The sequence below is a fragment of the Poecilia mexicana genome, unplaced genomic scaffold, assembly GCF_051168715.1.
Source record: "Poecilia mexicana isolate PSO_F unplaced genomic scaffold, ASM5116871v1 scaffold_5, whole genome shotgun sequence".
In the NCBI taxonomy this organism is placed as follows: domain Eukaryota; kingdom Metazoa; phylum Chordata; class Actinopteri; order Cyprinodontiformes; family Poeciliidae; genus Poecilia; species Poecilia mexicana.
Window position 1 is genome coordinate 1,718,428 of NW_028263374.1, and position 27,206 is coordinate 1,745,633.

Consider the following 27,206-nt stretch of genomic DNA (forward strand, 5'->3'; position numbering starts at 1 on the left):
TGCGCGAGGTGATAGGCCCAGTTTCAAAACCTGCAACGTTATGAGAGCCATTCAAGGCAAAGCGAGAACGCGATTGGTTTTTAAACACCGCATCTGTCATTTTCTCGTGATGTACGAGAAATTTCACCCTCTTCTCTCAGTTTAAATGTAAGATCAGATGATCCCAGTGTTATGTGGTCAGAGGCCACATGGAAAATCTGTTATGTGATGTGGGAAATAATCAAGAAGCTGGAGGACTGAGAAGTTTCAAAACACATTAGTCACTGCATGTAAACTCAGGCAGAAATGTTTCCCAACTAAACGAAAAGGTCTGATCTTCCTTAGATGCATGCTACCACTGACCCTTGAACTTTTTCACATGACGTCTCATCAAAACCATAATGACAATATAATTGTGCCAATTGGATTATGAAAGTAAATTTACTTAAATGTTGCAATTTAAAAAAATGTTTTTTTTTTTATAAAGTTTCTGTCCCAGGATGAGGTGGTTTTAGGCCTTATTGCAATTAGTTTATGTCACAAAACTGCAATAGAAACTTTTTTTTTTTTTTTTTGAATCACATGAATCACATGGCCAACAACTGGATGTTACTGCTGGCAAAAACCACAAAGAAGACAGCAGGAAGTACTGATGGATGATGGCACAGTATGTTTTTTAAGGACTTATCACATGAACAAATGTATTCATGTCTGATTTTAATAGCATTTTCTTATTTAGTGGAAACACTGCAACTGCTAAATTGTGTTCTGTCGACATTAGTGGAATATAGACAATGTTTTGTGCACATTTGTAACAGACACTCAGATACAGACGGCTGATTGAAGCTTCTGTCATGGAAAACAAATAATCAAACACAAAATCATAGTGATTACAAATGATAATATAATTCTATTTTTGTTTGTATATTAGCAATGAATTTGTGTTCTTTTTATTTACATAAAAAAAAATACTCCATAGTCTATCCTAACTCCTGGTTCTTTGTTTTGCTTTCATCGGCGGTTTTAAACATCAGAATTTCTCTGTGGTGGAATCAATAAAGTCTTATCTTGTCTGACTGAAGCTAAAAAAATGTGGCTGGATTGAGCTGACTGAACACAGGAATGAACAGGAAGTGGGAAATGCCTGGGGGAACAATTAGGTGATTGAAGACAGGTGAGTGGAAACGTGGAGAGATGGTTAGTGAAGGGGAAGTGAGGACATCAAAGGAGCAGCACTGGCAGCGTAGCATGAGGTGACAACAGATATTAACTAGGACCTTAACCAAGCAGTAAGGTTGGGGAAAAAAGAAACACTTTTTAAAACACAAACTGTTATTAAAGTTAAGTTGTGTAAAATAATTTCACTGGTTCAAGTGAGTGTGAAATCTGCTCTTACTCACACATTTCACCAGGGGATATCAGAGTAATAACCACATACTGCAGGTCAACAACCAAACAATAGAAAGCAAAGAGAATCATCTACTACTCCAAGGAAAGATGTTGGCTGCTCATACCCTCCTTACAGAACCCCACTTCAAATCTCCTCAACTTATTTAAACACATGCATGGAGCCACCAGAGTTTGCTAAAAGACAAAAGCTGATCAGGACTACATGTCTGAGGGATTTATTGAGACACAAATCATCAGAAGTTAAACTTCATCTCCGCTCCTCGTTTTGGACTCAGAGGTCGGAGTCGGTGGAGAACTTCAGACTTTTCTACTCTGAGTTCTGACTTTACAAGGTGTTTTAGTTCACTTCTAAATTAGACATTCTTTCCGAGCACCAAAGGAACATTAGTCACTGTTCAGCATGAGTGGGGAACCGAGAGAAACTCCAGTGACAACTTTTACCACAGCAGGCTTAAATAAGCACTAAGTGGAAGAACAGGACACAATAAGTCCTAACAAACGTCAAGGCAGTATGCTGAGTACCAGTTCATCTTACGTCACATCTTACAGCATCTTACAGTTTCAGGGCTGCAGCAGTGAGGCTCAAAAAAGCATTTAAGTTGACAACAAAGTCATGAAACATCTTAGGTTCAAATCTTTCTTTCTCCTCATGTTTCATTTTCTTCACTGAGGTTGAAAAACATGACAGTCTGCTTAAATATAGAGAAGAAAGTGGGCTTGAAGTAAAGATGGCTGGAAGTGAAAGATTCACTCACATAATCTGTAAATAAATGTAAAAGCAGTAAGTTGGACGAGGATTCTTCACGGAGAGTTTGGTGCTAACCTCCACCAACCTTGTCCCTCGCTCTATCTGACATTCATTTTGGAGTCTAATGCTTCCCACATGTAGAGCAGACAAGGCCGCGGCGTGGCTGACAGCGCGGCGCTGCAGACTGATGAGACCAAAGAGCAGAGAGGACCGAAGGACGTGAAAAGATCAAGGGCTCAAATGGGAACGTCAGTCTTGCCAAATCAATTCTCATTCATGTTTTCCTTTTGGTTTCTACAAACTCAGCTGTTGCAGAAAACTAAAAGGGAAATTAGTCCCAGTTGTGTTTTTGAGGTTCCAACTCTTTTTGATGGAGGCTCTCCGCAGAAATGTCATTGTTTTGATGGAATTCATCTTCTGACTCTCCTTCATCTTATTCCTTTGCTTTCTTTCCACGTATGAAGCAAAATTTTCTTTTATCTCGCAGCGATGAATGGTCGTTCACTCTGAGCTTTGTGGCAATGTTTGCTAGTTGAGTTCAGATAGAGAGTCTGTGAATAGATTGTAGCTTCCTCTAGAGGTTTCTTCTTTTTGCCTTCCATGCATTTCGGAAATGTTTACCTCAGTAAATATGTTTTCAGTATTTTTACTGACATCAGATTCACATCAGATGTCTGTAACAACCAAAGTAATGCGAGCACACAAAGAAACTCGATGAGTCAGTAGATTGTGTGTAATGAAGTGATGTTGTTCGTGGAATAAGTACTGAATGATGTGGATAGAAAACCAAGAAACCAGATAAAATTTGTTAGTATTTAGAAAGTATTCCTGTTATGCGTCTAACTTAATAATATCTGATGGACAATAAAAAGTTTTGCTGTGGGGACTTTTTTCTGTCATAGTTTGAGAGGACACATTTCCAGTCTGGAAGCAGGATTTCATGACCTTTGTTCTCAAAAAACTTTTAATACTCAAAACCAGAGAGAAAAACAAGTACAGTTTTTTTTTCATTAAGAAAAAGAAGTACTCCATTCTACTTCAATGACCTCTATGCACAGTCAATGCACAAGATTCCACTGCTGAAGAGAAAAAAAATATGAAACTTGTTTAAAGTTTACCAAGGAAAATGTACGGGAAAAAACTAAAGAACAGAAGATATGAAGGATCCCAGAGTATTTCAGATTTAACAGTCTCTTCATGCAGCAGGCATCTTAAAGTCGATATTACCAGAAAAGGCTTTCCCATATAATATCTTATATATTTCTGTAGGTATACGTACTTCATTTATTATTTCATTTTTGTTCCCATAACTCCATTTTTGGACTAATTTGCTGTGAATTCTTTGATTGTTTTAAACATCTGCTGTGAATTGTATGTCAAAAGAAATATTAGAAAACTATGAAGTGAAAGAACTGATGAACTTCCTGTTTTACCTGAAGCCGTTTCTCTCTGTGTTTTCCCATCAGGCCCAGATTCAGCTGGACTGCGGAGAGGACAACATTTGTGTCCCTGACCTCAAACTGGCTGTTATTGGGTGAGAATATTGTGTAGGCCATACACAATATGGCCTACACATCAACTAAAGCAGATTAAAGATGCTCAAGTTAGTGAAAAATTTGGAAGATTTTTGAAAAATCTTCCAAATTTTTCACTAACTTGAGCATCTTTAATCTGCTCTAGTTAAAAAACTCAAACATGCAGACTCCCCAAACTAGATTTTCTACATTAAAAGCAGAATATTTCAAACCCAGTTTGATTTGTGATCAGAATAGTTGGAACAGACCCTGAACACATCGTCTTATTGCTGCTCAATAGGCCTCTTCCACCATGTTCATACGACATCACCATATCTACTTCTGATACTGTCTGGAGCTCATAAGTGAAATTAGAAATATACACCAGAGGCATGTATTTTTGTAAAAAGTTAGTTTTTACATAAATAAACATGTAAAGTTCAGTAAGAGTCCAATATAAACCAAAGTCATAACAACCCGCCGTGCTTATCATCGGTGCTAACTGCTCCGGTCGCTGAATCCTCCAGCAGCACAGATGGTGCAGGGAGGAACTCCAGAAAGTTCACAACCAGTGTGGAAATATTAAACCTTTCAACATGTACAGGCAGACACCACAGAATGCTTTCTGAACAAAATATTATCTGAGATGAGATGATTTTCTGCATCATCTCATGGATGACAGACTAGAGCAGGTTAGTGGCCGCTCTACTGGCTTTTTTTTAGTTTCTCTAAGTTTAAAAATACTCTAGTCTAATTTCTAGATTTATTTAGAGATTCATACATTTCTGTGTACATACTTATTCTTACATACTTTTTCTTTGGATGAAGTAACTGGTCAACAAATAACCTGCTTCTCCTATGGGATTCATAAAGTATATTCTGATTCTGTGTTACTGGTTTTACTGGTGTTACTGGGCCGACCACTGCTGCAGCTCCAAGACACAAAAATTAACGAGACATTACCCGAATTGAGCCACATAAATTCTAGTAGCATCTGAGCTCAGCACACAGATGACAGACTGACCCAGAGTTGTTGTTGTATTGAAATGTCATTCTAAGCTCTGTAACAGAAGAGATCGTCTTCAGGAGAGCATTAGTCGATCTGAATGCTGCCAAGGTCAGGAGTGCCATGTTTACATCTGAACTGAGATTTTCTGCAGCAGGTTGTGTAAGTCCCAGAATGATTTCCCACTCTTGGCTCAGTCTGGTAGGGTGGATGCTTAATCGTTCTTTGTTTATGAATGAACACCAGAGAGATATGAGTCAGTGTGTCTCCCCTCCCGTTCATGGAGCAAACACACACACACACACACACACACACACACACACGGACACACACAGGCTCTCACTCCTCCTCCTCCCACACAGCCGGCTCTGTTATGAGGAGTGTTTTGAATTATGCGGCCATGTGATTCCTCTTCGCAGCAGAAATCCAATCAACGCTACAAGTTTCCCACGGAGGCCCAAAGTTCTGCCTGAGGATCCGCTTCAAGGCCAAGTGATTCAGCACACGCATGAGAAGAATTCCTCCTCGCTGTAAAACATCAGCAGTTTGCTTTCCTGGGCCAACATTCCTTCATGATGGGCCATTTAACATCCAGGATGAACCCCGAGGTTTATCACTGTGTTTGTTATGCTCTGACTGAGCGTCCTCCATTCACCCTGGGCTTTTTTCTTAAATGAATTGACTGTGTTGCATCTCAGCGGTGGGCCGCCTTTCCCTTTTCACTCTCAGCATCTGTTGAGAGTTGGTGTTATTCCATCAGTGTTGCTTCCTGGCCTAATTAAAATCATCTGGTTATTCCACCTAGAGAAGGGTCACTGTGTCCAGACCGGGGGGCTGGAGGAGGAATGAAAGAAGACCCCCAGTCCTAATCCTCCACGGACCTCATAGCTCCTTCTCCTGCTCAATAGAAACATAGATTTACGGCGCGGCGGCAGACTGGGCGGAGCCACGGCCGGGAGGGTGTGGAGAGAATTTATCACGACAGTTAAATTGTGCTGGCGCTTGTTACTGCATGGGGGGTCGATTTCCTGAGACAAATCACAGCGGTCGGGTTCGGCTCGGGTTCCCGACCGGCAGCAGTTGAAAGAAAGGCGCACTGTTTACGAGTCTGTCACCGTGACAAATGTTGCTGGGCGATACATTGTCTCAGGAGATATTGTGATAAACGATCATATTGTTGTTTTGAAGTTATTTTCAAGTAACATGAGGGAAACGGCATAATAATAATGCAAGAACACATTCTCAAAGTTCAATAAACTTTAAATTATAATGAACATTTAAAACTGGACCTGGAAGACATTTTAAATATCCAAAATACATAAACAAAACAACAAATAAAATTGATGATAAAGTCTCTTAAACAAAATGGTCCTTCGAGAAGAAGTTCTAGTGGAGACTAAAACACCAGACTGAAGACTTTTATCATCCAGTTTTAAGTAGAAAGAGAGAAAAGACGAATTATCTTTGTGTTATCTTATCTAAGTCATTGCCTTCAGATGAGTTCCTGTGCTTTGCTGTCAGGATGAATATCAAAAACAATTGTACTTCAGTTGGAGGGGTTTAGATCTGGGATCATTTTGTGAGGAGTTAAAATTGTGTTTTTCACTCTTTAAATAAAAACATCTCTAAAAATCAATTTGCTAAACAAATGAGGTTTGATTATGTTTTCCTTTCTGAGTTTGTCTACAGACTTAGCTGGAATTCCAGGATATGTTTTAGAAAAATGTACAGGAAAGATTATGCTGCTTTGATTTTGATGCTTTTAATATAACAAAGTGAAGGTGTAATAAACTTATTGACTCAGGGTTTTGGGTTGGCGTGGCCAGCAGCAGTTTATTTGCATTTAAAGTGACAGGATTCTGAAAGGAGCTCAAACTAGGCAGAACTAAAATCTCATTACCTGAGAATGACTTTGTGCAAAAAAATATAATGCAACGTGATATAATTTTCTCCTGGTGGTTTATTTCAACTCCCAAACAGTTACTTTACAACATTATAATTAGTTTTGCTTCGTGTAGAAGAAGCATGGCGGTGATGTTGGTCTTCTCTTTTTTCCAGTGATAAATCAGAGGTCTACCTGGGCGACGAAAACACCTTGAGCTTGATCTTTAATGCCAGGAATGAAGGAGAGGGAGGGGCTTATGAGGCGGAGCTGTACGTGGTGCTGCCCCCAGAGGCCGACTACAGCGGGATCGCACGCAGCAACGGGGTGAGGCGAACACTTATCACAATAAATAAACGTGATGGTCATAGCTGTTTTACTGCTGGAAACTGCAAATGAAACAAGGGGTGTTTTTTTTTTTATCTGTATTTCATCTCTGAAATTTTATTATTATCAAGAAAGTGCAACAGCAAAGTTCTTTATGAAGTTCTCTGATATGAAGGATCATCACTTGTTTTGGTATGTGATGTCTTTCCCAGAGTCTGACTCAGCTGACCTGCAGCTACGAGGCTGATAACCAGACCCGCCATATTGTGTGCGACCTGGGAAACCCCATGAAGTCTGGCAGCAGCGTAAGAACCGCTTCCTGCTTTATTCTGTTTTCATTCTCTGTACACATTTAGTCAACTTTAAAATGGCAGTACTATGTAAAATCAACTTTTTTGAGCTTCACATCATGTTTAATGTTAGTCCCTCACAAAAAACATACTTGGAATATTGCCTTGATTCTTTTATGCATGTTTGAGAAAGCCTTTAAACTCCATGGAAACGATTCAGCTGTGCAAAATGCCTGGGTGGACCTAGTCCCGCCTCCGAGACAAAGCTCCTCCTCAGAGCTGCAGATTCCAACCTTCTGAGCTTCACGGAGCAGCCCTCCCAAATGACTTCCCCACTGCAACTACCCTACTAGCTCCTTCAGACTAGCCAGCAGCAATTAGCAAACACCTGATGGAACTTTGCTCATTATGCTGACTTCTTCTCAGAGCAACGGTTGTAAAAACATTGTTCAAGGGTTTACAGAGGAGCCATGTTGTGATGAGCTCCTGAAGGCAGAGTTTCAGAAAAACCAGGAGTTTCTTAAAGAGACAGAGGCCCAATTTCAAGGTGTTAATTTACAATGTAAAATTTCTTTGAAGTCATTTTTGGTATATACAACCCTTTTTAACAAGTGATGGTAACATAGTTATTTGATTGTGCTATAAAGTGACAATATGTGACTGGAGAATAGTGCAATACCGTGCCTTTAATAACTAACATACATGAAAACTCATCAAGTTTGTCCAACGTTGTTAGATAACCTGATAAACGATGCAATCATAAATGTAAGTTGTATGCTGTGAGCACAGTCTATCTGTGTTTACCCTGCTGACCACTAAGAGTCCGAGCGCCGTAGAAATGAGTGCTTCATCTATTTCTCTGTAGTTATGGGCCGGCCTTCGATTCACTGTGCCGAGACTGACAGACGCTAATGATGTTGTCCAGTTTCAGCTCCAAATACGAAGGTAGGTTGATACTGTCTGATGGGGTTCATTTTCATCATTCCATCCGATAGCAAAAGGCAAGAGTGTTTTCTAAGGCTTATTTAGTCAGTGCCAGTGTTTAGTCCGCTCCAGTATTTAGTCCGTCCCAGTATTTTTTGTGTGTCCATACAGACCCATTGGTTGTTAATAAATGGGTCAGTTCTTCTCATACCTCTTGTTGTTAACTATTGTTCTCTTTGAGTAATATCACATGATCAAGCCTTTTCTAACATTGCACACTTCAAAAAAAGTAATAAAAATATGTATGATTCGTGCTGATATCGTATCGGGTCAATATTCGTATCGGCCAATACTCAAATCTGCAATACCAGTATCATATTGGAAGCAGTCATATAAGGAGCCTCGGGAGTCATGCTTTCAAAGTTAAGTTCATTTAATTTTCTCTCCGAAGTTGGAGTTGATTAAGAACATGCTAATCATGAAGTTTTTCTGTCTTTGTTGCAGTAAAAACTTCAATAACTCTGACAGTAACGAGGTTCTGCTGGAGGTGCAGGTTGCTGCCAAGGCTGAGGTGATCCTGCAGGGGTAAAGCTTCATCACCAGCCTTACAGCATAACCTTTCACTATGTTTCAAATGGTAATGATTGGGCCTGCAGCTGAGACGTGACTGTGGCTCTTGCAGTGTTTCTCGGCCAGACAAAGTCATCTTCCCTCCTCCCAACTGGAGCGCCCGTCAGAGCCTGGGGGAGGAGCAGGACGTCGGCCCCGAGCTCCAGCAGGTTTATGAGGTTTGACGTGATTTATGGCTCTTATTCTTAGCTCTTCTGAGTCCGCCAGCTGTGTTGTGATTTCAAGGAAGAAGATGTTTAGAAATTCGGATGTCGAAACTTGTCCTCTCACAGTTGGTGAACAATGGCCCCAGTGTGGTGAGCCGCACGACGTTAGAGGTGAGATGTCCCCTGAGGGCCCAGGGCCACGCTCTGCTCTACCCCATGGAGGTGATCACTGTGGGCCCACTCAGCTGCTCCTCCAAAACAACCTTCAATGCTCTGAAACTCAAGGTTAGGACACACACATCTGCCTATAGGCACGTTGCATGTTAATGTTTCTATATTGTTGTTTCATGCATGGAGGGCAAAATGACTGACCTGTTGAAACTGGGAGATGTAGGTATTAATAATTTAGTACAGTGCGCCACAAAATAATGCAAAAAAAAAAAAAACTGTTTAACAACAATTCCAAACCACTGATATTTTTTATTTTTCTCACTGTCTGTGTCGGCTATACACACACACACACACACACGCACACACACACACACACACACACACACACACACACACACACACACACACACACACACACCTGTCGCCATAGCAACTGACTGACAACAGCTCCTCTAGTGTAACAGATTTCAACACCAAAAGCCACACAAATATTTTCCACACAAAGAGGCCATTACAGTATTTTTTCAGGTTTGATGTTTATTCTGTGATTATTAATAAGTGATCGTCTGAACCCAGCGGTGGTTGATCAGCTAGTTTAAGCACCTGCTCTACTGATGATCTGTCAGAGAGTTGGTGTGTGGATTGCCTGTTTTTTTTAATGGAATCAAAACACACCAAATTCCACGCCACATCTACATGTTAAAGTTTTCAAAGTCAAGCTAGCATAACTGACCTATTTACCCCCCTCATTATTTTTGTTTAATTAAAACTTTTCCCTGACCTTGTTACCTAGTTGTTGTAGTGTTGACAATTAGTAACAAAGCACTGCGTCCCTTTTCCATTTATATACCCGCCGTATATTTACGATTTAGCGCATCATGTTGACAAAATGACAGCTTAAAACCAATAGCAGTCAGTTTTTTGAGCCTTTTTCAGGATTTTGTGTGTGTGGGATCACATTGCAAAGTCTCTATAGAGGCAAGAGTTGTTGTGGCTAATGAACATGACATCACATTTGCTAACAAGTCTGCCCATCTATGCAGCTTCAGGCTCCAGCGTCAGAAAGTTCTGCATTGTTAAAGTCCAGCACTGAGCATTACATCTGGAGGAGGGAGATCAGGGATCCTCTGGCTGAACACGGAAACCTGGTGAGACAATCCAGGAATGAAGGATGGGTTTGCAAATTAAATTTATAACAATAATAATAATCATACATTTTATTTGAAGGTTCCTTTCAAGTCACTCAAGGTCACAAACAAGAAATACAGAACAGCAAAAGATAAAATATAAAACAATAATTTAATTCAGTTTATTTATTTAGCGCCAATCATAGCAAATGTTGTGTCAAGGCGCTTTACAAAAATATATTCGAATTGAATTTCAGTTCAGTGACACATTCATCAAAATTGATTTAATGATCAAACAGTACAGGATGTTCCATTGTGTTGTTTTCAAATCTGACTTGATATAATTACTAACTGCTTAGATAAGTGTGATACACTAACTGTATGACTGTGTATGTGTGCGTGCGTGCGTGTGTGTGTGTGTGTGTGTGTGGGGGGGTGTGTGTGTGTGCGTGCGTGTGTGTGCGTGCCAGTAATTAAGTTTGTATGTGTGTGTTTGTGTATTGTGTAAAGCAAAATGTTGAGTTACATATTCTGTTTTAAAATGTTAAAGGACTGCAGAGGTGAATCATCTTATGCTATAATCCGGTGCAGCACATCCAATGGTGTCATTTATGATCAAGCTATACATGGTCCCTTTGTAAATAAAGTTTATCACTGTTTATTAATCAAAGTACATTAAGACTTTTCTGCACAATTTCATAAAAAGGCAGATATCAATAAAATTGAATACAATTAATGGTATAACAGAAAAAAATTCAACAAAATAAACAAATCAGAGATAGTGAGTTTTGATGTTAGAGTAAACTTTACTCGTCACAAAGGCCCTCTCATAAAGTCACTCCACTGGGTGTTCAGTCCCAGTTTGTCATGTTGCTGTTGTTTATTACATGGTGGTTCTGCTGACAGCAGTCGGTCCACCCAAATAACCCAACAACATGGTGCTGGAGGTTCCTCCCTCCACTCATATGTTTAAACCTTAATGAGGTTATCTCTCTTGAGAGAGGAAGTGGGAGCAGATATGATGAGTCCAGGCTAACGTCTCCCCCTGCCAGCTGTAATTGTTTATGAAACGACCTTATTTAGCTCAGTGATTTATGCGACTTGCGTCAGTGACCGGAATGTTTGACAGCTCATCCCTGTTATTCACAAGAGGCCTTTTGAAAAGAGAGAATCCGGCCACATGAAGACGCTCTCTCACTATTTGAACACTGTACTTTCAGTCACTTTTCAGCCAGGAGTTTACAGCTCTGCTTCCAAAATTATTCACACCCCTAAAATATTTTTGTGTTTTGTTACATTACAGCCATACACTTTAAGTGGTAGTGTTATGTAAAACTGACATTTTGAGCTTCACATCATGTTATCATGCTATTCCCTCATCAAAAACATACCTGGGGTGTTGCCTTGATTCTTTCATGCATGTTTGAGAAATATTTTAATCTCCATGGCAGCTGTGCAAAAATGCCTGGATGGACCTAGCCCTGCCTTTGAGGACAAAGCTGCAGTCTCTGAGTTTCACTCAGCTCCTTCAGACTAGTGAGCAGCAATTAGCAAACAGTTGGTGGAACTGCACATCAGCTCCTATAATGAGCTCCTTATAGGAGCTACTTCTCAGTGAAACGCTGGTGAAACGTTGTGAAAGTGTTAATAGAGGAGCCATGTTGTAAAGACTTCCTGAAGGCTGAGATTCAGAAAGAGCAGGAGTTTCTTAAAGAGACAGATGCCCAATTTCAAGGAGTTAAATTACATAGTAAGTTATAAGTGCTACCTTAAGTTATATAAACTTAAGGTAGCACTTGATTTTGCAACAAAACGTAAGAAAATACATAATACTACCTCTTTAGAGTTGTTTTTTTATTTTGTAAAAGAAAAAAAAAACAGCAAGACTTCACTTTTGGGTAAAACTCTGTGAAGTGGTGAATGAAGAATATATAGGACAGTTTTTGTATATTTAAACATGCTGGTGTGAATTTTCAAGTCCATTGTGTCTGTTTTAGAGGTTAAGTAGAAGAAGAAAACATGTAATGTTGACCTCTGACCTCCTGCAGACATGCGGCTCAGTGGAATGCTGGAAGCTGCACTGTGATGTGAAACGACTGGAAAAAGGCAGCAGTGTCATCCTGACTGTACGCTCCAGACTCTGGGCTGAGACCTTCATGGAGGTGAGGCTGACAGGCTGACAGACTGAATTTCTGGTTAAAACATGTCTGTTTTTCATTCAGTGAGTAGAGAATCCAGAATTTTTACTTAAGTAAGAGTACAGCATAGTAAAAATACTCCTGAAAGTATATTTATTTTTCCAAAAAAGATACTCAAGTAAATGTAACTGAGCAGTAGTGCTCAGAGGGTGGAGCCCTGATGCTCGTGTACATAAAGTTCAGTAAAAGTGCAGAACTCTGCTTGAAGCCAACCATTTGCTCATATCTCCCCCTTGTGGAGGTTTGTGATTACAGAATATGAAGAATTTTGTAATAATTTCACACAGCAGCTCAAATATCAGCAGTCTGTGAAGTATATTTATGAAGTCACACTAGATATTCATATTTTATTTTATTTTTTTTATGTAAGAGCCATGAACCCTGTCTTGGTGCTGCATGTTATCCCGTCTGTTTGCTCGTCCCCAGCACCCATACAAGCAGCACATCCTGGAGTGTTCAGTCCAGTATGAAGTGAACAAGATGCCATACTCTATTCCTCTCAAATTCAAGTCATCTGGGTCAAAGAAGGTAACTTCCTGAAGTTTGTGTCATTCTGAGTGTTATTCTACTGTACATGTGGATGTCAGTGTGACGGTGTGACGGTGTTGCTGTTGGCCAGGTGGTGGCGTCTGTGACGTGGAGCAAGCCGGACAATCAGTTCTCAGTTCCAGTGTGGATCATCATCCTGGCTGTTTTAGCTGGGCTGCTGCTGCTGGCGGTGCTCATATATCTACTGTACAAGGTAGAATGGGCTGATGGAGACACAACCCAGACACAACCCAACATCCTCCACTTATTACTTGCATTTTAACTTAACCACATAAAAACCCACTGAGATCAACAACTCTTTCATAAGGCTGACTTGGCCAAGAGAGGCAGCAGCACACGACATAGTGGACAAGACAAATGGACAACAAAAATAAACATTTAGAATATTTAAGTGCATTTGACAGTAAGGTGTAGTAGCCATTAGAATAACAAAAGTAATTAAAGCAGTGAAAACTTAAGATTTAAAATTGAGCACTGTTAAAAGAATTTCCATTGTTGATTTCTTAAAATAGAGCGGGAAGCGTTCAGTGGAGCAAGTTCTATCGGTTTCTGTTCAGATTGCAATGATTCTAATCAAAGAAGGCAAAGAAACTGAAATCGTCTTCCCCTTTTTCCTTCACACATGAGGAACATATATATATATATATATATATATATATATATATATATATATATATATATATATATATATATATATATATATATATATATATATATATATATATATATATATACAATAAGAGCTTTACATTCAGGGAAGGCATGCCAGCTTTAGTTTACAGTTCCTGGTTGGTACATCAATACATTGATGTTGCATTAAATTGTCATTATTTACAAAATCATGCATCGTTGGCACTTTTAATGGACTTTTAATGCAACTTTGCATTAAAAGTGTCATTATTTACCGAATGAAACAGCTGACATAGACATTCATAAGGACTCGTTCATGTTCATGGCAGGTGTTATGTCAGTCTTATGCACACCCCTTCAAATAGTGTTACAGAGCATTTAGATATTGAATAAGAGGGGTCCCAAGATTGAACCTTGGGGTACCACATATATGACTTTAGTCCACTTCAAGAGAAGTTATGTATTGACACAGTTATGTAATGACATATTCTTTATGACAGACTTGAACCAATTGAATACTGAACCAGATCCTACCCAACTTTTAAGGTCATTTCAGTAATATGTCAACAGTGTCCAATGCTGCACTGAGGTCCAACAGCACCAGCACTGTGGTTCTTCCACAGTCTGTATTTATATGGATGTCATTGAACACTTTGACAAGAGCGGCCTTGGCTCTGTGGTGAGCATAGAAACCAGACAGGAGGACAAACTATAACTCCTGAGAGGAAAGACACAGAGGCAAAAAGTTGATGTGAAACAAGACTTAACAGTCAAATGCTGACATCATTTAAGTTCCAACGCCTGAAAACAGGAAGTGTAATGTTTTACTTTAAAAGGTTCGTAGTTGACCCCCTTCACCTAAAAACATTTAACTGTGCTCATCGAAAGAAGACAAGTACAGTACTGAGAGGTTTCAAAAGCTGCGGGGCAGTGCCATCTTGGTGTAGTCTATTCCCAGACCACGGCCGTACATGTGCACACATATATCTTCTGAGCTGCACCAAATTGAAAATGATGAATATTAATTCAACTCCTAAAAGATATGTAAGGAAATATTTAGTGGGTGTGGCCACAGTGCTCCTTAGAAACAAAAAATATTATCCCCAAGCGATGTTTGGGGATAATATTTGTTTGTTTGTTTGCTGTTACAGATGTTTACACATCCGTAACTTCTCAGAACCCACTAAAACATCCCATGGAGGCATGATACAAACCCCACAGGAAGTTGGCCATTTTGGTCCAAAGCCACCATTTTGTACCTTTTACCATTGTTGTATCTGATCGAAGTCCTCCTACAGATTTGGTCTTAGACTTCAAAATCAGCTAGTGTAGTCTTAAGGGGTTGGGGAACAATGCTTTTAACTTCACATCAAATCATGTGGGCGTGGCCAAGCCTTGGCATCGACTTCTGAAATGTCTTCTTTTCATGTTCTGCCTGGGGCTTCTGGGAGGCTTTCACTGACCCATGAAAATGCTCGGGTTTTACAGGGGACCAATAGGCATACTGGAACTGACAGGTGAATGCACAGTGCCCTTACAATTTGTCTATAATGCAGGGTCAGCTCTGGTTGGGACAGAAATGCATCTTAAACCTGCAGGACTGTAGAGCTCAAGGAGAAGGGTTGGAGACTGCTGATTTAGATGGTACTTTTTTGAATATGTCATCAGTGTATATTAACTAATATTAATAACTGCATGAGTGCTGGTTGTGTCACAGAACCATAAAAGTTTTCTTCCAGAAACTTTATTACCTCTTAGTAAACTATAAATAATGAACTTTGAGTATTTACTGAGTTGTTCTGTGTTTACTATGCAGAACAGCACCTTCTCTAGGTTTGGGGAAATTTCAGACACTGCAAAAAACAAAAATAACATAAATAAGGTGTTTATGACTTCAGTTCATTGCCTAATAATACCTTTAATTTCTTGAAGGCTATTATTACAAACTCAACTCCAACCACTTCCGATCTTAATGGTGCCAAAGTGGACTGCATCCCACTAATGTCACTTGATGCATTTTCAACACGTACCAACATTCCTTGTATGTAGGGTTGACCAAACCATATTTTCATATAGTACATGTAATTTAGTCATTCTAATTTGGGACACAATATTTATTCAAACCTCTGGCAACCCAAACATTCAGAGATATTCTGAAGTTAGTTCATTGCTTATGTGACCTCTTCACCTTTCCTTCCAGATGGGCTTCTTCAAAAGGTCAGATCCCTACGGAACAACCATGGAGAAGGCCCACCTCAAACCCCAAGCGTCCTCTGAAGCTTAGATTGAAGAAGGGGTTTCTCCTTCTTATTCCAAAGAACTGGAAAAGATCGCTGCCTTCTCAAGCGAGGGAAGGAACTCACTGATCGTAAGCTAGCACCCCATTCATGCAGGGTCATTTATGGGTGCTGTATCACTGGAATAATGTTAACCTGGTGCTGCACTAAAATACCAAAGAAGAGGAGATGACTGGGGCCGCGCAGCTAAAGAAGCATTGCTGTTTTGGACACCAGTTTGGACGGTCATGTCCTAATCGGACACTCAGGCTTGACGAAAAGGCTAATCTTATGCAAACCAAATAAAACAAATGCATCTCCAACAAACAGCACTAAAGTTCCAGCTTTGCTTCTTTCCAAAAATGTTGACTTTTTAAGCCAAGCTTGGCCCTCGTGTTTGATATCTGTTGAAATTCCTGCTTTTTATTGATCTGATCACCACTTGTTATTTATGGCACAGTGATTTTTGTTGAATGTTACTCTGTACTGTCTGCAGGGAACACCTGATCAAACTGCAACGTCTGACTTGAATCTTTCCTCTCCCATATTGGGAGGTTTTATGTCTGTATGTATGTATTCATTCACTGTGTTGACCTTATTGGTGTTGTGGCTCCGAATAAAGCTTAATTTTGTATAATCATCTAAAATGGGTCTCATGATTTTCAGCTGTGAGGAAACAGAGGAGTACAAGCTGCTCAAAGGGGTGGTGGAGAAACTCTAGGCTGGATGACTGCAGGGTGTCCAATATGATGCTGCTCCGCTTCTTTGCAGATGATGTGATGATTTCAGTGAGTGATCCGGATTTTGAATTGGAGCAGACTCTTGCTAACAGTGAGAATGCTGGTCTGTAGACCAGAAGGTCTTAAGGAAAAAATGAGCAGAGGTGGATATTTAACATATAATTTTCTTACAGCTGCGGTATGTAACATTTTATGTTTGTTGAAACTGTCACTATCATGACAGTATAGTCTGAAACAGATAATCAGACAAAAAATTGAGCTCCTCCACCTTTTCCAGTGCTAACTAAAAATGACCAATCAGAGCCAGGAGGCGGGTCTTAGTGCTGTCAATCACAATATCTTGTGGCACTGCTCATCTTCCCTCTCCTTCCCACGCTTGATCTCTGTTACACTACAGCTAGAACACCCTGTTGTGAATGCTAATGCTAGTTAGCATAGCCAATGATGACTGCAAATAAACTGTCTTTTCTGTTTTGCCACCATTACTACATTTAGCAGCATTGATTGATTGTGCTAAACCCCTCCTCCTGGCTCTGATTGGCTGTTTTTGGTTGGGAGTGGTGCTTTTCTTCGGATGACAATCGTAGCTCAGGGAGGAGGTGGACGACAATCTTTTCACAGATTATCTGTCTCATAATACGAAGAAACAGTTTTAACAAATATGTAAAATAATAAAAAAAATATTTATAAAAGTTACATACTGCAGCTTTAATTGCTCATCTTAAACATTTATCATTCAAATTTTCTGAGAAACTGAATTTTGGCTGGCTGCACATACAGCATTGCCTAAACATGCAGTTTTTGTAGAGCAGTGGTCTTTTGTAGCTTTACCTCCTTGCATAGGATTACGAGAACTGTCTGCAGGAAGCTGTCAGGTCAGCAGTCGCCTCCCAAATGCCTCATATCGAATGTATCCAGGAAGAACCATCCTATGGGAAAAGCACTATTGACTTAACAGTGAATAAAAGTCAATATTTTAGAGTCAGCACCAAGCAATCATCTAAGGTACTGATCTTCATGGTACTAATTAGGTCAGTTTTCCTGTAGTTTATAGTTGGTGCTTTGCACTACCCTAAGTTAAATAGATCAACACTAAGGAGTTGACATACACTGAGGTACAAATATGTGACTTTTTAAAAATACTTTAAGAACCACTGAGATAGTAAAATGAGTTTTACATATTTGTGGACTGAAATGTTAATGAGAAAGGAAACAATCAGCAACTTTAGTTGACCCATTTTTAATCTTTACTAATATATGAAGCTTGTTCAACATGAATGAGCCAAATGCCTTTTGGCCACAATGACAAACGTCCAGAAGTATGTTGGTAGAAGTGCAATGTTTTGTTGCTAATGGTACTGGTCCATTTTATTTAAGTAGATACAATGATGACTCAAACTTTTACAAAGCAAAATAACAAATTAGAAAATAGAAAAAAATTCAAACACATTTTTAAGCAAATTCCCTATGTGTTATATAAGTCCACCCAACAAAGCATTAGTTCCAAAAAATATATTAAAAGCCAATAATTATTGTGACATTCATGGTAAGTTTGAGTGCGTATAAACTTCTAATCACACCTGCAATGTTTTACAGTGTAATGTTGAAAGACAAATTGCTATTTTCAGCTTTGCATCAGACAACACTGGATTAATAGGGAGGAAGATGAGAGCTACTTCCTGTTTCTGACCTCACTTCTGTCTGGATCTGAAGAAGAGACGGTGGAGATCGCTTCATGATGCAGAACATCAATCATGAATGAATATCGATAAATCTCTAATATGTTTTCAGGTTCGCAGAACTTCTGCTATAATATTAATCCAGGTCTTGGACCATCCTGCTGCAGCTCATATGGTGGCTCTTACATTACTGCTGAGTGTATACATGTGGCGGTCAGCTGAATGCTGCTGACTGTCACTTCCTGCAACTCTAGTGTTTCTGTTTTTGCTCTCCTGCTCCTCTCTCTCCCTGTGTGCAGACCTGCAGTGTATAAAAGCCTCTGTGCTGAGGTTGCTGCTCTGCAGAGGAAAACTAAAGGATCCAGAGGAACCAGAGAAGCGTTTGTCATTTTCTAGCTGTGAGTAACACACGTCATAGTTTATACAGTTAGATAAAGTAGAGCTTAATATTTATGCATACTGAACATGCATGCTGCTTCCTTTGAGTTTGCAGTGGCAGATGATTCAGCATTTTTTCTGTCCTTGTTTTGAACTGTAAAAAGACAAACAAACTTACTGTATAGTGGACACTGATCTTTAATACAACCTTGATTTTTGACAGGGTAGTAGATAAATTATATTTAGTAAATTTTTATGACTGGTTCTTCAAAGTGTGGGACTGATTTGGTATTTTGGGGGTGTGGTTATACGAGATTCCAACCCCCAGTTGTTTGTCCTGCAGAGATTGATCTGTTTAAACCCTGGGTGATCCTATTTGATGCCTCCTATTCAGAAACCAAATACCTCGGCTTTTGCCCTTTTGCTTTTTGTCTGCTGTGCGCTGAATCAGATATTAGTTTTTGAAATCTGTCTATGCGGCAGACTCCTCATAAACAACAAACCAGAAGACATCTGAAGACATGTTTAGCTAGTGATCTAATGTGTTTTTCTTTGCAGGCCCAGAAAACCCACATTTATCCAGTAACCATGGCTAGAAACCTGCTAAAGAATCCCAGTGGAAATGGTGAGATGTCTTTTTGTTTCTTCTCTTATGCAGTTCCAAACTGAATCAATAATGTATATAGGAGACAACACTAGACTATAAAGGGTTGTGGTGACACAGACATTTAGAGTTATGTATCATTAGCATAAGCATAGTAAGATATATTGTACTGTAGTCCCTACATGGAAAAGACCCAAGAACAGAGCCTTTAGGAACTACAGTTTATAAGCTTTATACAACACAGTGTCATGGTTGACAGGGTGAACCTTTTGGTGTGTCGAGTTTTAAAGAGTTTTCACTACATGTGATGTATATTTCTTTAAAAGTAAATATACAAATCTGATACTTTGCAGTTTTAGCAGAAGTTTCAATTTTCACTTCCAGAGTGACACAATGTCACAAAATTCCCCCAGATATCAGGATAGTCTAAAGATGAAGCATACTATCAATTATCATCAGTCAATGTGTTTAATGAGAGTTAAACATCATATAGCATCAACATCATGAGCACTGTACAAGATTTATCATTTAGAAGTAAATGATACCCTGTCAAAAATCAAGGTTGTATTAAAGATCAGTGTCCACTATACAGTAAGTTTGTTTGTCTTTTTACAGTTCAAAACAAGGACAGAAAAAATGCTGAATCATCTGCCACTGCAAACTCAAAGGAAGCAGTATGCATGATCAGTATGCATACAGATGTACAGATTTAGTATTGTACATATTGTATGTCTTTAGCTTTGAGCTAAAGAACTAATAATTAAAAATATATATATTTTAAGTTTTTGTCTTAGTCATCAACAGCTGACCAATTAACCCACAAAGCAATTTGAATTAGTGAGTGAAATTTACTCTGAGGAATGTGACGTGCTGGTTGTGCCTAATGTGTGGTCAAACCTCCAAAACATACATGTTTTAAATAACCTCCTTACATGACAGCCAATTGTATTTTGACTGAAAGTGAACGAGTGAGCTCTGGTGTTTTGAGATTGAAAAATTAATTCTGTATTTAGAGATAAGCTACATAGTGCTACAATTAGCCATCTGAGACTGAATTTCCCTCCTAGAGCAGCTGGAATCCTGGGAGCTGACAGAAAACGGTGGGAACCAGTGGAAAGTGGAGGACATGCCAGGAGACTGTGGCCATGACTTCTGCAATGAAGAAGTGACCAAATATTTTGTGACTTCCTTTGAGTGAGTGGTTGTTACCATTTGTGTCATAGTATAAGACAATTAAATCACATGTAAATAAGCCTGTTATGCTACCATTCAGACCTGCCTGTCTTTAGCACCAGCTTTCATACCACTAATGTCTCATGCACCACCTGAACTCTGTTTCTATAATTCTCGTCAGCGGGGGACACACTTTCACTAATCTGCAAATGCACTCATAGCAGAGCTATTTTTTTCGCTAAGTGTTTTAGCACTTTTACTAACTTTGAAAATGTTTAGCGTTCTTAGCTTCCCTTGAATTCATTTTTCTGGATAAGAAAATTTACTTAGCCGTTTTCTAAACTTTCAGTTGAAAGTTTGAAATCTGTGTTGAAGTTTTGATTGTCGACTATTTTTTAAGTAGTTAGAAGTTAATTCACATACTCTTCCTTTGAAGTGGGTGACAACAGTTTGTGCAGCACTTCCATTTTTTTCCTCAAGTTTTATTTTGTCCAATAACTTTATTTCAAAGAAGAAACAAACAGGAACAAAATAAAACACAGGCAGCAGAATCCAAGACATAAACATGAATACAATACCAATGAGTAATATAGAACATGTAAATTATAATGTCAAAATTAAATTAGTACTCAAGAGTTGTAGTCTTTCAATGGCAGCTATAATTTGAATGAAAGTTAGTGCTTTAACATGGGCTTCTGTGTTGGTGTTATGCTTTAGTGTCAGCAGAACTCATGTTTATGATTACTTCATTAAGGTTAGAGCAACTAACGCTTGAGTTAGCAGTGCACACCACTGAATCTGATTTAGCTAACTGCTAACAATCGTCCTCATGCATTATCCTAGACTTTGCCTAAAACGGCAGGTGATCGACCTGATAGAGGAGGGTTACAGCCCAGAGCAGCTGGATGCTCAGCCTCCTGTCACAGTGAAAGACTGGTAAGGCTTGAACATACAGGTAAGACTGACGCTTTGCATCAGGATGCATTCACACCAGCTGTTTAGTCTGCTTTAATCAAATTCTAATTAATTTGTCAATAAAGTCTGGTTTGCTTGGCGAGGTGTGAATGCTCAATCCAACTCTGATGCAGACCAAAAATAAAACAAACTCTGCTCCGCCTAAAAACCTCGGTCTGGATTTTGAATGCATATGTGGATGCAAGTGGACTAGTGACGGATCCAAAAGCAGGAAGCAAACTATAGCGCAGGGCATTCTGGGTCTGGAATAAATGCAACTGTCCAGCATCAGCTTTATACCAAAGGCTAGAAAAATCCTACAACTGTTAAAATCTTAATTTTGATTAACTTTTGTGAAGAAGGAAGTTGTGCTGGTTTTTTTATGAGGTTTTTGTGTTGTTTCCCTCAGTAGATCTTGGTACAGCGCCACCACAGGAGAGGAGGTTTTTCAATTAATCTGGATCAATTGACAGAGTCCAATATGAAAGTGAGCCATACCAGCTGAAAATGAAGCAAATATTACTATTTTAGTCCCAAATCAAAACGAGTCTACCGGACTGTCAGGTGTGGAAACACACTTGGTGAGGTGAGCTGCTGGTTACAGTAGCTGTGTTTTCATTAGAAATATACTCAAAACGCACTTGTGAAACTTACTGCGAAATAAGAAATCCAGTTGAATACCGATGGATCTTCATCTATCTGGAGTCGGGTCGTGGAGGCAGCAGCCTAAACTGAGAGACATGGACTTTCCTCTCCCCAGCCACTTGGTCAGCTCTTCCTGGGGAATCCCAAGGCATTCCCAGTTCATCCCAGAAACAGAGTCGTAGTCTGGACTTCTTCTGGATCTCCTTCTGGTGGGATGTTCCCTAAACATCTCACCAGCGCGTTGTTCAAGAGGCTGGTGAGATGGCTTTGAGAGCCCTGCTAGATTCAGCTGCACATTGTCCAATGAGGCCAGAGACCACAGATAAACACTTTGCTGCTGCATACAAACTGGAAAAAAGTGTTTCCATTTCAATTTTGAAAAATATGCACGTCAATATGGTTAAAAAGCATGATTCCCCCCCGCCCCCCAAGTTGTTAAGTGCTCATTAAGCAAATATATTTTTGTAATTCTAATTCACATAATTTTATCATCAGTGGAAACACAGCTTGTGATGTCATCCTGCAGGTTCTGTGGCAGGACCGACTGCGGCTGCACCTATCAGATGACATCCTGTCTGCTGGATGAGAATCAAGAGGTTCTGCAGGAATATATTCATGATCCGGAGACTCTGGACCCCGAGGCAGACTGCTCATGGAGACAGGTTTTCAGATGCTTTGGTCTCTAATAGAAAAATAACACTAACACATCCTGCAGAGAAGACATTATCCAACCAGCAGTCCGCTTTCCCTTCCCTTGTTCATCTCCAGGTCACTCATACGTTTTCTGACTACGGCCCTGGAATGCGTTTCATCTCATTCGAACATGGAGGACGTGACACCAGCTACTGGGAAGGTTGGTTTGGAGTTCGGGTCACTGGGAGCTCTGTGACGGTTGAAGTCTGAACCAGAGGAGAAACAAGAAGAGGAGAATGGAAACAAGAATAGCCAAGAATAAAATATTAAATTATTCATCTTAGTTTATTTTAAATACCGTAGCCATTGCAGTATTTCCAAAGCAGCTGTTTGAAATCTTGAGGTTTAACCTGGTGCTGCTTTTGGTTCAAGAAACGAACGTTCACACAAATAGGCACCTTCACTTTATTAACCTTTATATATTCGACCCACAGCTTGCTGGACTAACTTTAAATTAGCCTCTAGCTACTCTTTACACTAATCAGCAATCCTTCAAATATTAATCACAGTAATAAAATAAACTATTGTGTGCAATCCAGAATGTGTTGACGTGTACTGGTGGTTTATTTTTCATGGCATTGAACTACTTCCAGCCACATGGACTTCAGTAGGATTTTATGTGTTGGACCAACACAAAATAGAGCTCAACTGTGAGAAAGAAGACAAATGACGTTAACATGAAATGAAGACTCCCGCAGCACTGAAAGCGCATGTAGCGGCATGTTGCTAACAGCTAATGAGAAAAAGAGCATCAACTGTGGCAACTTTTCTTTTTATTTTCTTATGTTTACATGGTGGAGTGGAGAAATAAACAACCGAACAGATGGGAATCTGAGCTCACACACATCACACCCAAAGGTAGTTTAACGAGCCAAATTTACCCAATAGTAATAATGTAATAGGATATATAGTCAGAATTCTAATTGACAATATTTCTGTTCTGCTCCCTCATTAAATGAAAAGGATACAATTTAAAATATAAACTGAATTTGTGAAATGAAGATTAGATTCAGATTGTGCTGACTGTAATTTTTGTAACTCACGTTGAGCGTTTTCAAACATTCTTTATTTTGTGTGCGGTTGTTAGTGGGTTTGGAAATTACTTTAATCTGAATATATTCATTTTTCTATATTAGACATCAAAATTTGCATTTATGTAAATAACTGGAGTTTAATTGCAATATATTTTATTAAAAAATGTCAACTTCTTGAAATAGGCCCTATAAAAATGATCACAGACAAGTTGATTTGAGAGGAATTTTACTTTCTTTTTTTTTTTTACATTTTGAAATATTCAGATTAATGTAGCCCTGTATTACTTAGTGCATTTTCAACTTGAATAAACTTCAGAGAACATGTGATATAACCAGTTATACGGTTGTAATTAGTGAAGCTGGGAACACACTACTTCGCAGATTTTGAAAAAACCTGGAGTTTACACCAAGAAAGGTGTCAGCAATTTTTTGAGAACAAAAAAATTGCTGACAATTTTTCAGCAATTGAAAAATTGCTGAAAAATTTTCCCAGTTAAAGGCATAATCTAGGGATTATGCTTTTAACTGGACCTTTCATTACAATACAGAGAACATTTTTGAGCATGTTTTATGTTATAGTTAGTATTTGGATTTTAATTATACTTTGCAAAAAAAATTCTGAAAACATGTTTTCATTTCCAAAATACTCCTATCAAATCATCTAAAATGTTATCAAGAAACAAAGTTAATAAAATATCACAAATTAGAACAAACTTTAGTTTTTCATTAAATCAATTTTTTATAACACAACATAGGTACAACAGCAAATATTAATCTTTATAGTACAAAGTTTATAACAACACATGTCAATCAAATAGTGAAAATGTTTTTGAAACATTTAAGGTTTTACAGCCTTTGGCTGTTAGAACTTTGCAGACAGTAGTTCATATTCTCAGGAATCTGACGACATCACTTTCTGATTCCAAACTAAAACTGAAATGTAACCTGGAAGCATCAGTCTGGTTTCATAGAGCATCAAAAGTAGAAACTCAGAGAGGTAAAGGTCTTTCTGCTTTAAGTAATGTCACATCAAATTATTAACCTGATCTTAAATAATTTGATAACTATTTAAAAGAAAATCTAAATTCTGCAAAAAATACTCTGTGGCTTTAAGCTGCACGTTTGCATCGACAGGCTTTAATACAGTCAGAAATAAAAACTACCTTCTTTGATAACAAAATGAAACAGAAAATTACTTTTACATTACTGTTGAAACTTCTGATAGAGTTAACACAACCTGCCCACCCATGACTCGAACAGATATACAGGTTTAGACAACGGCTGGAATCTAATGTGAATAGAATATATGCTTCCAATTACTTTTATAATTTAATTAAAATTCAAATAAGCTGCTATGCAATAGTTGTGTACATGGAAATGTACTTGTTTCTCCACATAATGTGAAGAAGTTAAGAATGAAACAGCAGCACATTAATGAAAATGAAGGAACAGGATGAAGAAAACCAGAACCATTTATAAAACTGTTTATAAAACATCAGCAATAAAGATTCTGCACCTTTAAGATGTGTATCAGGAATAAGCTCCAGCAGTGATTTTATCTGTAACAGTTCAAGGAAGTGCAAAGGTTGTGTCTTTTTGGGTAGAATAACAGAAACTGATCCACGTGGAAGGCGGAAGCGTAGCTGTTGCTGTTATTCTCCTTGGGACTGCATCTGTTTACAGAAGGCCTCAAACTGCTGCTGCTCCAACTCTGTCATCACTTTGTTCAATGCATATATCTGAAAATAAGAGAAGCAGAAATAAGCAGGAGTAAAAAAAAAAGCAAAAAGCCCAGAAGACCAACCAAAACACCATTTGAGTATCTACAGTTTAGATTTGCAGTGAGGATGGGATACCTCTGCTCTCTGTCGCTGTTTGGCCTCCTGCTGTGCAGACTTCTGCTTGGCTCTGTCTCCTCTGGTTGGGGTTGAGTTCAGCTTTGGTTTGTCCTTGCGGCAGGCCGGCTCCATGGCGTCGCTTTAACTCCACCTGAGAAAGTCCAAGAGAGAAACTTTTATCCTGAAAAATCGTGATGTGGGACAGATTGATAAATGTAGTCCAGAGAAGGTTCTACTGTGCCTCCAAAAGTTTTTCCAAATTGCACTGCATTACAAACACTAATATTTCAAATGTTCTTTTGTTTATAATAAATTCTAAAAAGTGTGACGTGCACATATGTTCACCTCCATTTCCTTTAATTTAAGAACAACCAATTGAACTTGAAACTGTGGCTGAGGCTTGTCAATAATCAAATTTTATTTGTATAGCAAGGCTTTTCAAAGTGATTTACATCATAACAAGCAAAAAAACACAGTCATGCAACATAGAATCAACAATCAAAACATTACATTAAGTCAAGTGCCATCATTAAATTCATAATTGATTATGTTTCAAATACAACTCTAAACAGATGGGTTTTTAGTCGAGATTTAAAGGAAGTCATTGTTTCAGCTCTTTTACAGTTTTCTGGAAGTTTGTTCCAAATTCAATGGCCCAGTCAAAAAAAAAAAAAAAGCAGATAAAGACAAAGATGTAGCTCCAGCTAAAGGTGCTTCTACAAAATAAAATCTCACAGGGGTTAATTTATGCACTACTTTAAAATACACTTAAAGTAGCAGATCTAATTGGACAAAGAACTTCAAGGGGTGTGGATACTTTTGAAGGCATTGCACCCGAGCATCAACGCAACGTTTACATAGACTGAAAACCGCCGTTGACAAAGTTCAGGTGCTTTTGGAGCATAACTAATTAATTCGAAGCTAATAAACAGACGTACGTGAAAACGACACGTTCCCATAGCAACACGTTACTCTGAATTCAAACCAGCTACCAATGTTAATGTTAAGTGAGAATATTTAACGGGACAGGTTCCTCTGCGCCTAAATAGTCTTAGTCGTTAAAGTTAGCGTCTTAGTCAGTTCAGCTAACATTAGCCTGCTATCGGTTTGGTTTTACACGCTGACGTCTCAAAAAGTAGCAACATTAACCTTCTGATAATGGTGAACTCACCTGTGAAATGAGCGGAAGTCAAATGAAACAATACAAGGAGGCTTTCATTAGCTTTGAGAATAAAAACTGGTTGTAGGAGGATACTAGCAGACAGACCAGCTATTCTCTGTGTGCCACAAATAAACAAACCCGTGTTCAGCTGAATAAAGCTCAATAGTTCCGGTAAGGAATTTTCTTTACCTTCTTCTTTTTTAGGTTTAATTTCTAAATATTTTGTTTTTCTAACTTTGGAAAGCTAATTTTTTTTTGCTATGAAAATTAACTTATTTATTTTTTATACAGCAAATATAAAGTACTTTGGCATCAAAACGTAGAAAATAAATATTTAGACGTCTGAAAATCACGTCACGGCTGAAATCAGTCTCTTAATTAGCAAACTGGTAAACTGAAGTGTTACAACAAATTTTATTAATATTTGTCAAGGAGGCTTTTTGCCACCAAGTTCCAAAATTTAATTTCCAGATGTACATCTCAGGTAAAACCACCTACC

At 38.7% G+C, this 27,206-nt stretch overlaps 3 protein-coding genes across 6 annotated transcripts in view; 2 read left to right on the forward strand and 1 right to left on the reverse strand.

Moving 5' to 3' along the window:
- Positions 1-16,454, forward strand: part of LOC106925041 (integrin alpha-5-like) — a 49,217-nt gene extending 32,763 nt beyond the window's left edge. Inside the window, exons 19-30 of the mRNA XM_088005316.1 lie at positions 3,604-3,671; positions 6,716-6,866; positions 7,079-7,171; positions 8,022-8,101; positions 8,585-8,665; positions 8,763-8,868; positions 8,983-9,141; positions 10,071-10,175; positions 12,203-12,316; positions 12,779-12,880; positions 12,972-13,094; positions 15,732-16,454. Of these exons, the coding sequence (XP_087861442.1) occupies positions 3,604-3,671; positions 6,716-6,866; positions 7,079-7,171; positions 8,022-8,101; positions 8,585-8,665; positions 8,763-8,868; positions 8,983-9,141; positions 10,071-10,175; positions 12,203-12,316; positions 12,779-12,880; positions 12,972-13,094; positions 15,732-15,815 (1,266 nt within the window). The 3' untranslated portion in view covers positions 15,816-16,454. The remainder of the gene's footprint in view (positions 1-3,603; positions 3,672-6,715; positions 6,867-7,078; positions 7,172-8,021; positions 8,102-8,584; positions 8,666-8,762; positions 8,869-8,982; positions 9,142-10,070; positions 10,176-12,202; positions 12,317-12,778; positions 12,881-12,971; positions 13,095-15,731) is intronic.
- Positions 16,455-18,263: 1,809 nt separating this feature from the next.
- fbxo2 (F-box protein 2) lies at positions 18,264-23,214 on the forward strand. Of its 4 annotated transcripts, none has more exons than XM_088005317.1 (7): positions 18,264-18,338; positions 18,526-18,624; positions 19,163-19,229; positions 20,276-20,402; positions 21,225-21,317; positions 22,507-22,642; positions 22,749-23,214. In XM_088005317.1, the coding sequence occupies exons 3-7, from the start codon at positions 19,193-19,195 to the stop codon at positions 22,881-22,883; spliced, it is 528 nt and encodes a 175-aa protein (XP_087861443.1). In that variant the 5' UTR covers positions 18,264-18,338; positions 18,526-18,624; positions 19,163-19,192; the 3' UTR covers positions 22,884-23,214. The 4 variants fall into 4 exon arrangements, with proteins under 4 accessions (XP_087861443.1, XP_087861444.1, XP_087861445.1 ...); XM_088005318.1 differs by having other exon boundaries at positions 20,281-20,402; XM_014999072.2 differs by lacking the exon at positions 18,264-18,338 and having other exon boundaries at positions 18,407-18,624.
- A 702-nt stretch (positions 23,215-23,916) lies between these two features.
- Positions 23,917-26,860, reverse strand: svbp (small vasohibin binding protein). The gene is made up of 3 exons (XM_014999073.2): positions 26,717-26,860; positions 25,564-25,696; positions 23,917-25,446 (listed from the first exon to the last, which is right to left on the reverse strand). The coding sequence occupies exons 2-3, from the start codon at positions 25,675-25,677 to the stop codon at positions 25,360-25,362; spliced, it is 201 nt and encodes a 66-aa protein (XP_014854559.1). The 5' UTR covers positions 25,678-25,696; positions 26,717-26,860; the 3' UTR covers positions 23,917-25,359.
- Positions 26,861-27,206: the final 346 nt, after the last annotated feature.

Excerpts from the sequence above, each read along its gene's own strand:
- fbxo2 (XM_088005317.1), top strand. The coding sequence starts at position 19,193 with ATGGCTAGAAACCTGCTAAAGAATCCCAGTGGAAATG. Across the intron at positions 20,403-21,224 it reads TATTTTGTGACTTCCTTTGA|ACTTTGCCTAAAACGGCAGG; the intron begins GTGAGTGGTTGT and ends GCATTATCCTAG. Across the intron at positions 22,643-22,748 it reads CAGACTGCTCATGGAGACAG|GTCACTCATACGTTTTCTGA; the intron begins GTTTTCAGATGC and ends GTTCATCTCCAG.
- svbp (XM_014999073.2), bottom strand. The coding sequence starts at position 25,677 with ATGGAGCCGGCCTGCCGCAAGGACAAACCAAAGCTGAACTCAACCCCA. Across the intron at positions 25,447-25,563 it reads AACAGCGACAGAGAGCAGAG|ATATATGCATTGAACAAAGT; the intron begins GTATCCCATCCT and ends TCTTATTTTCAG.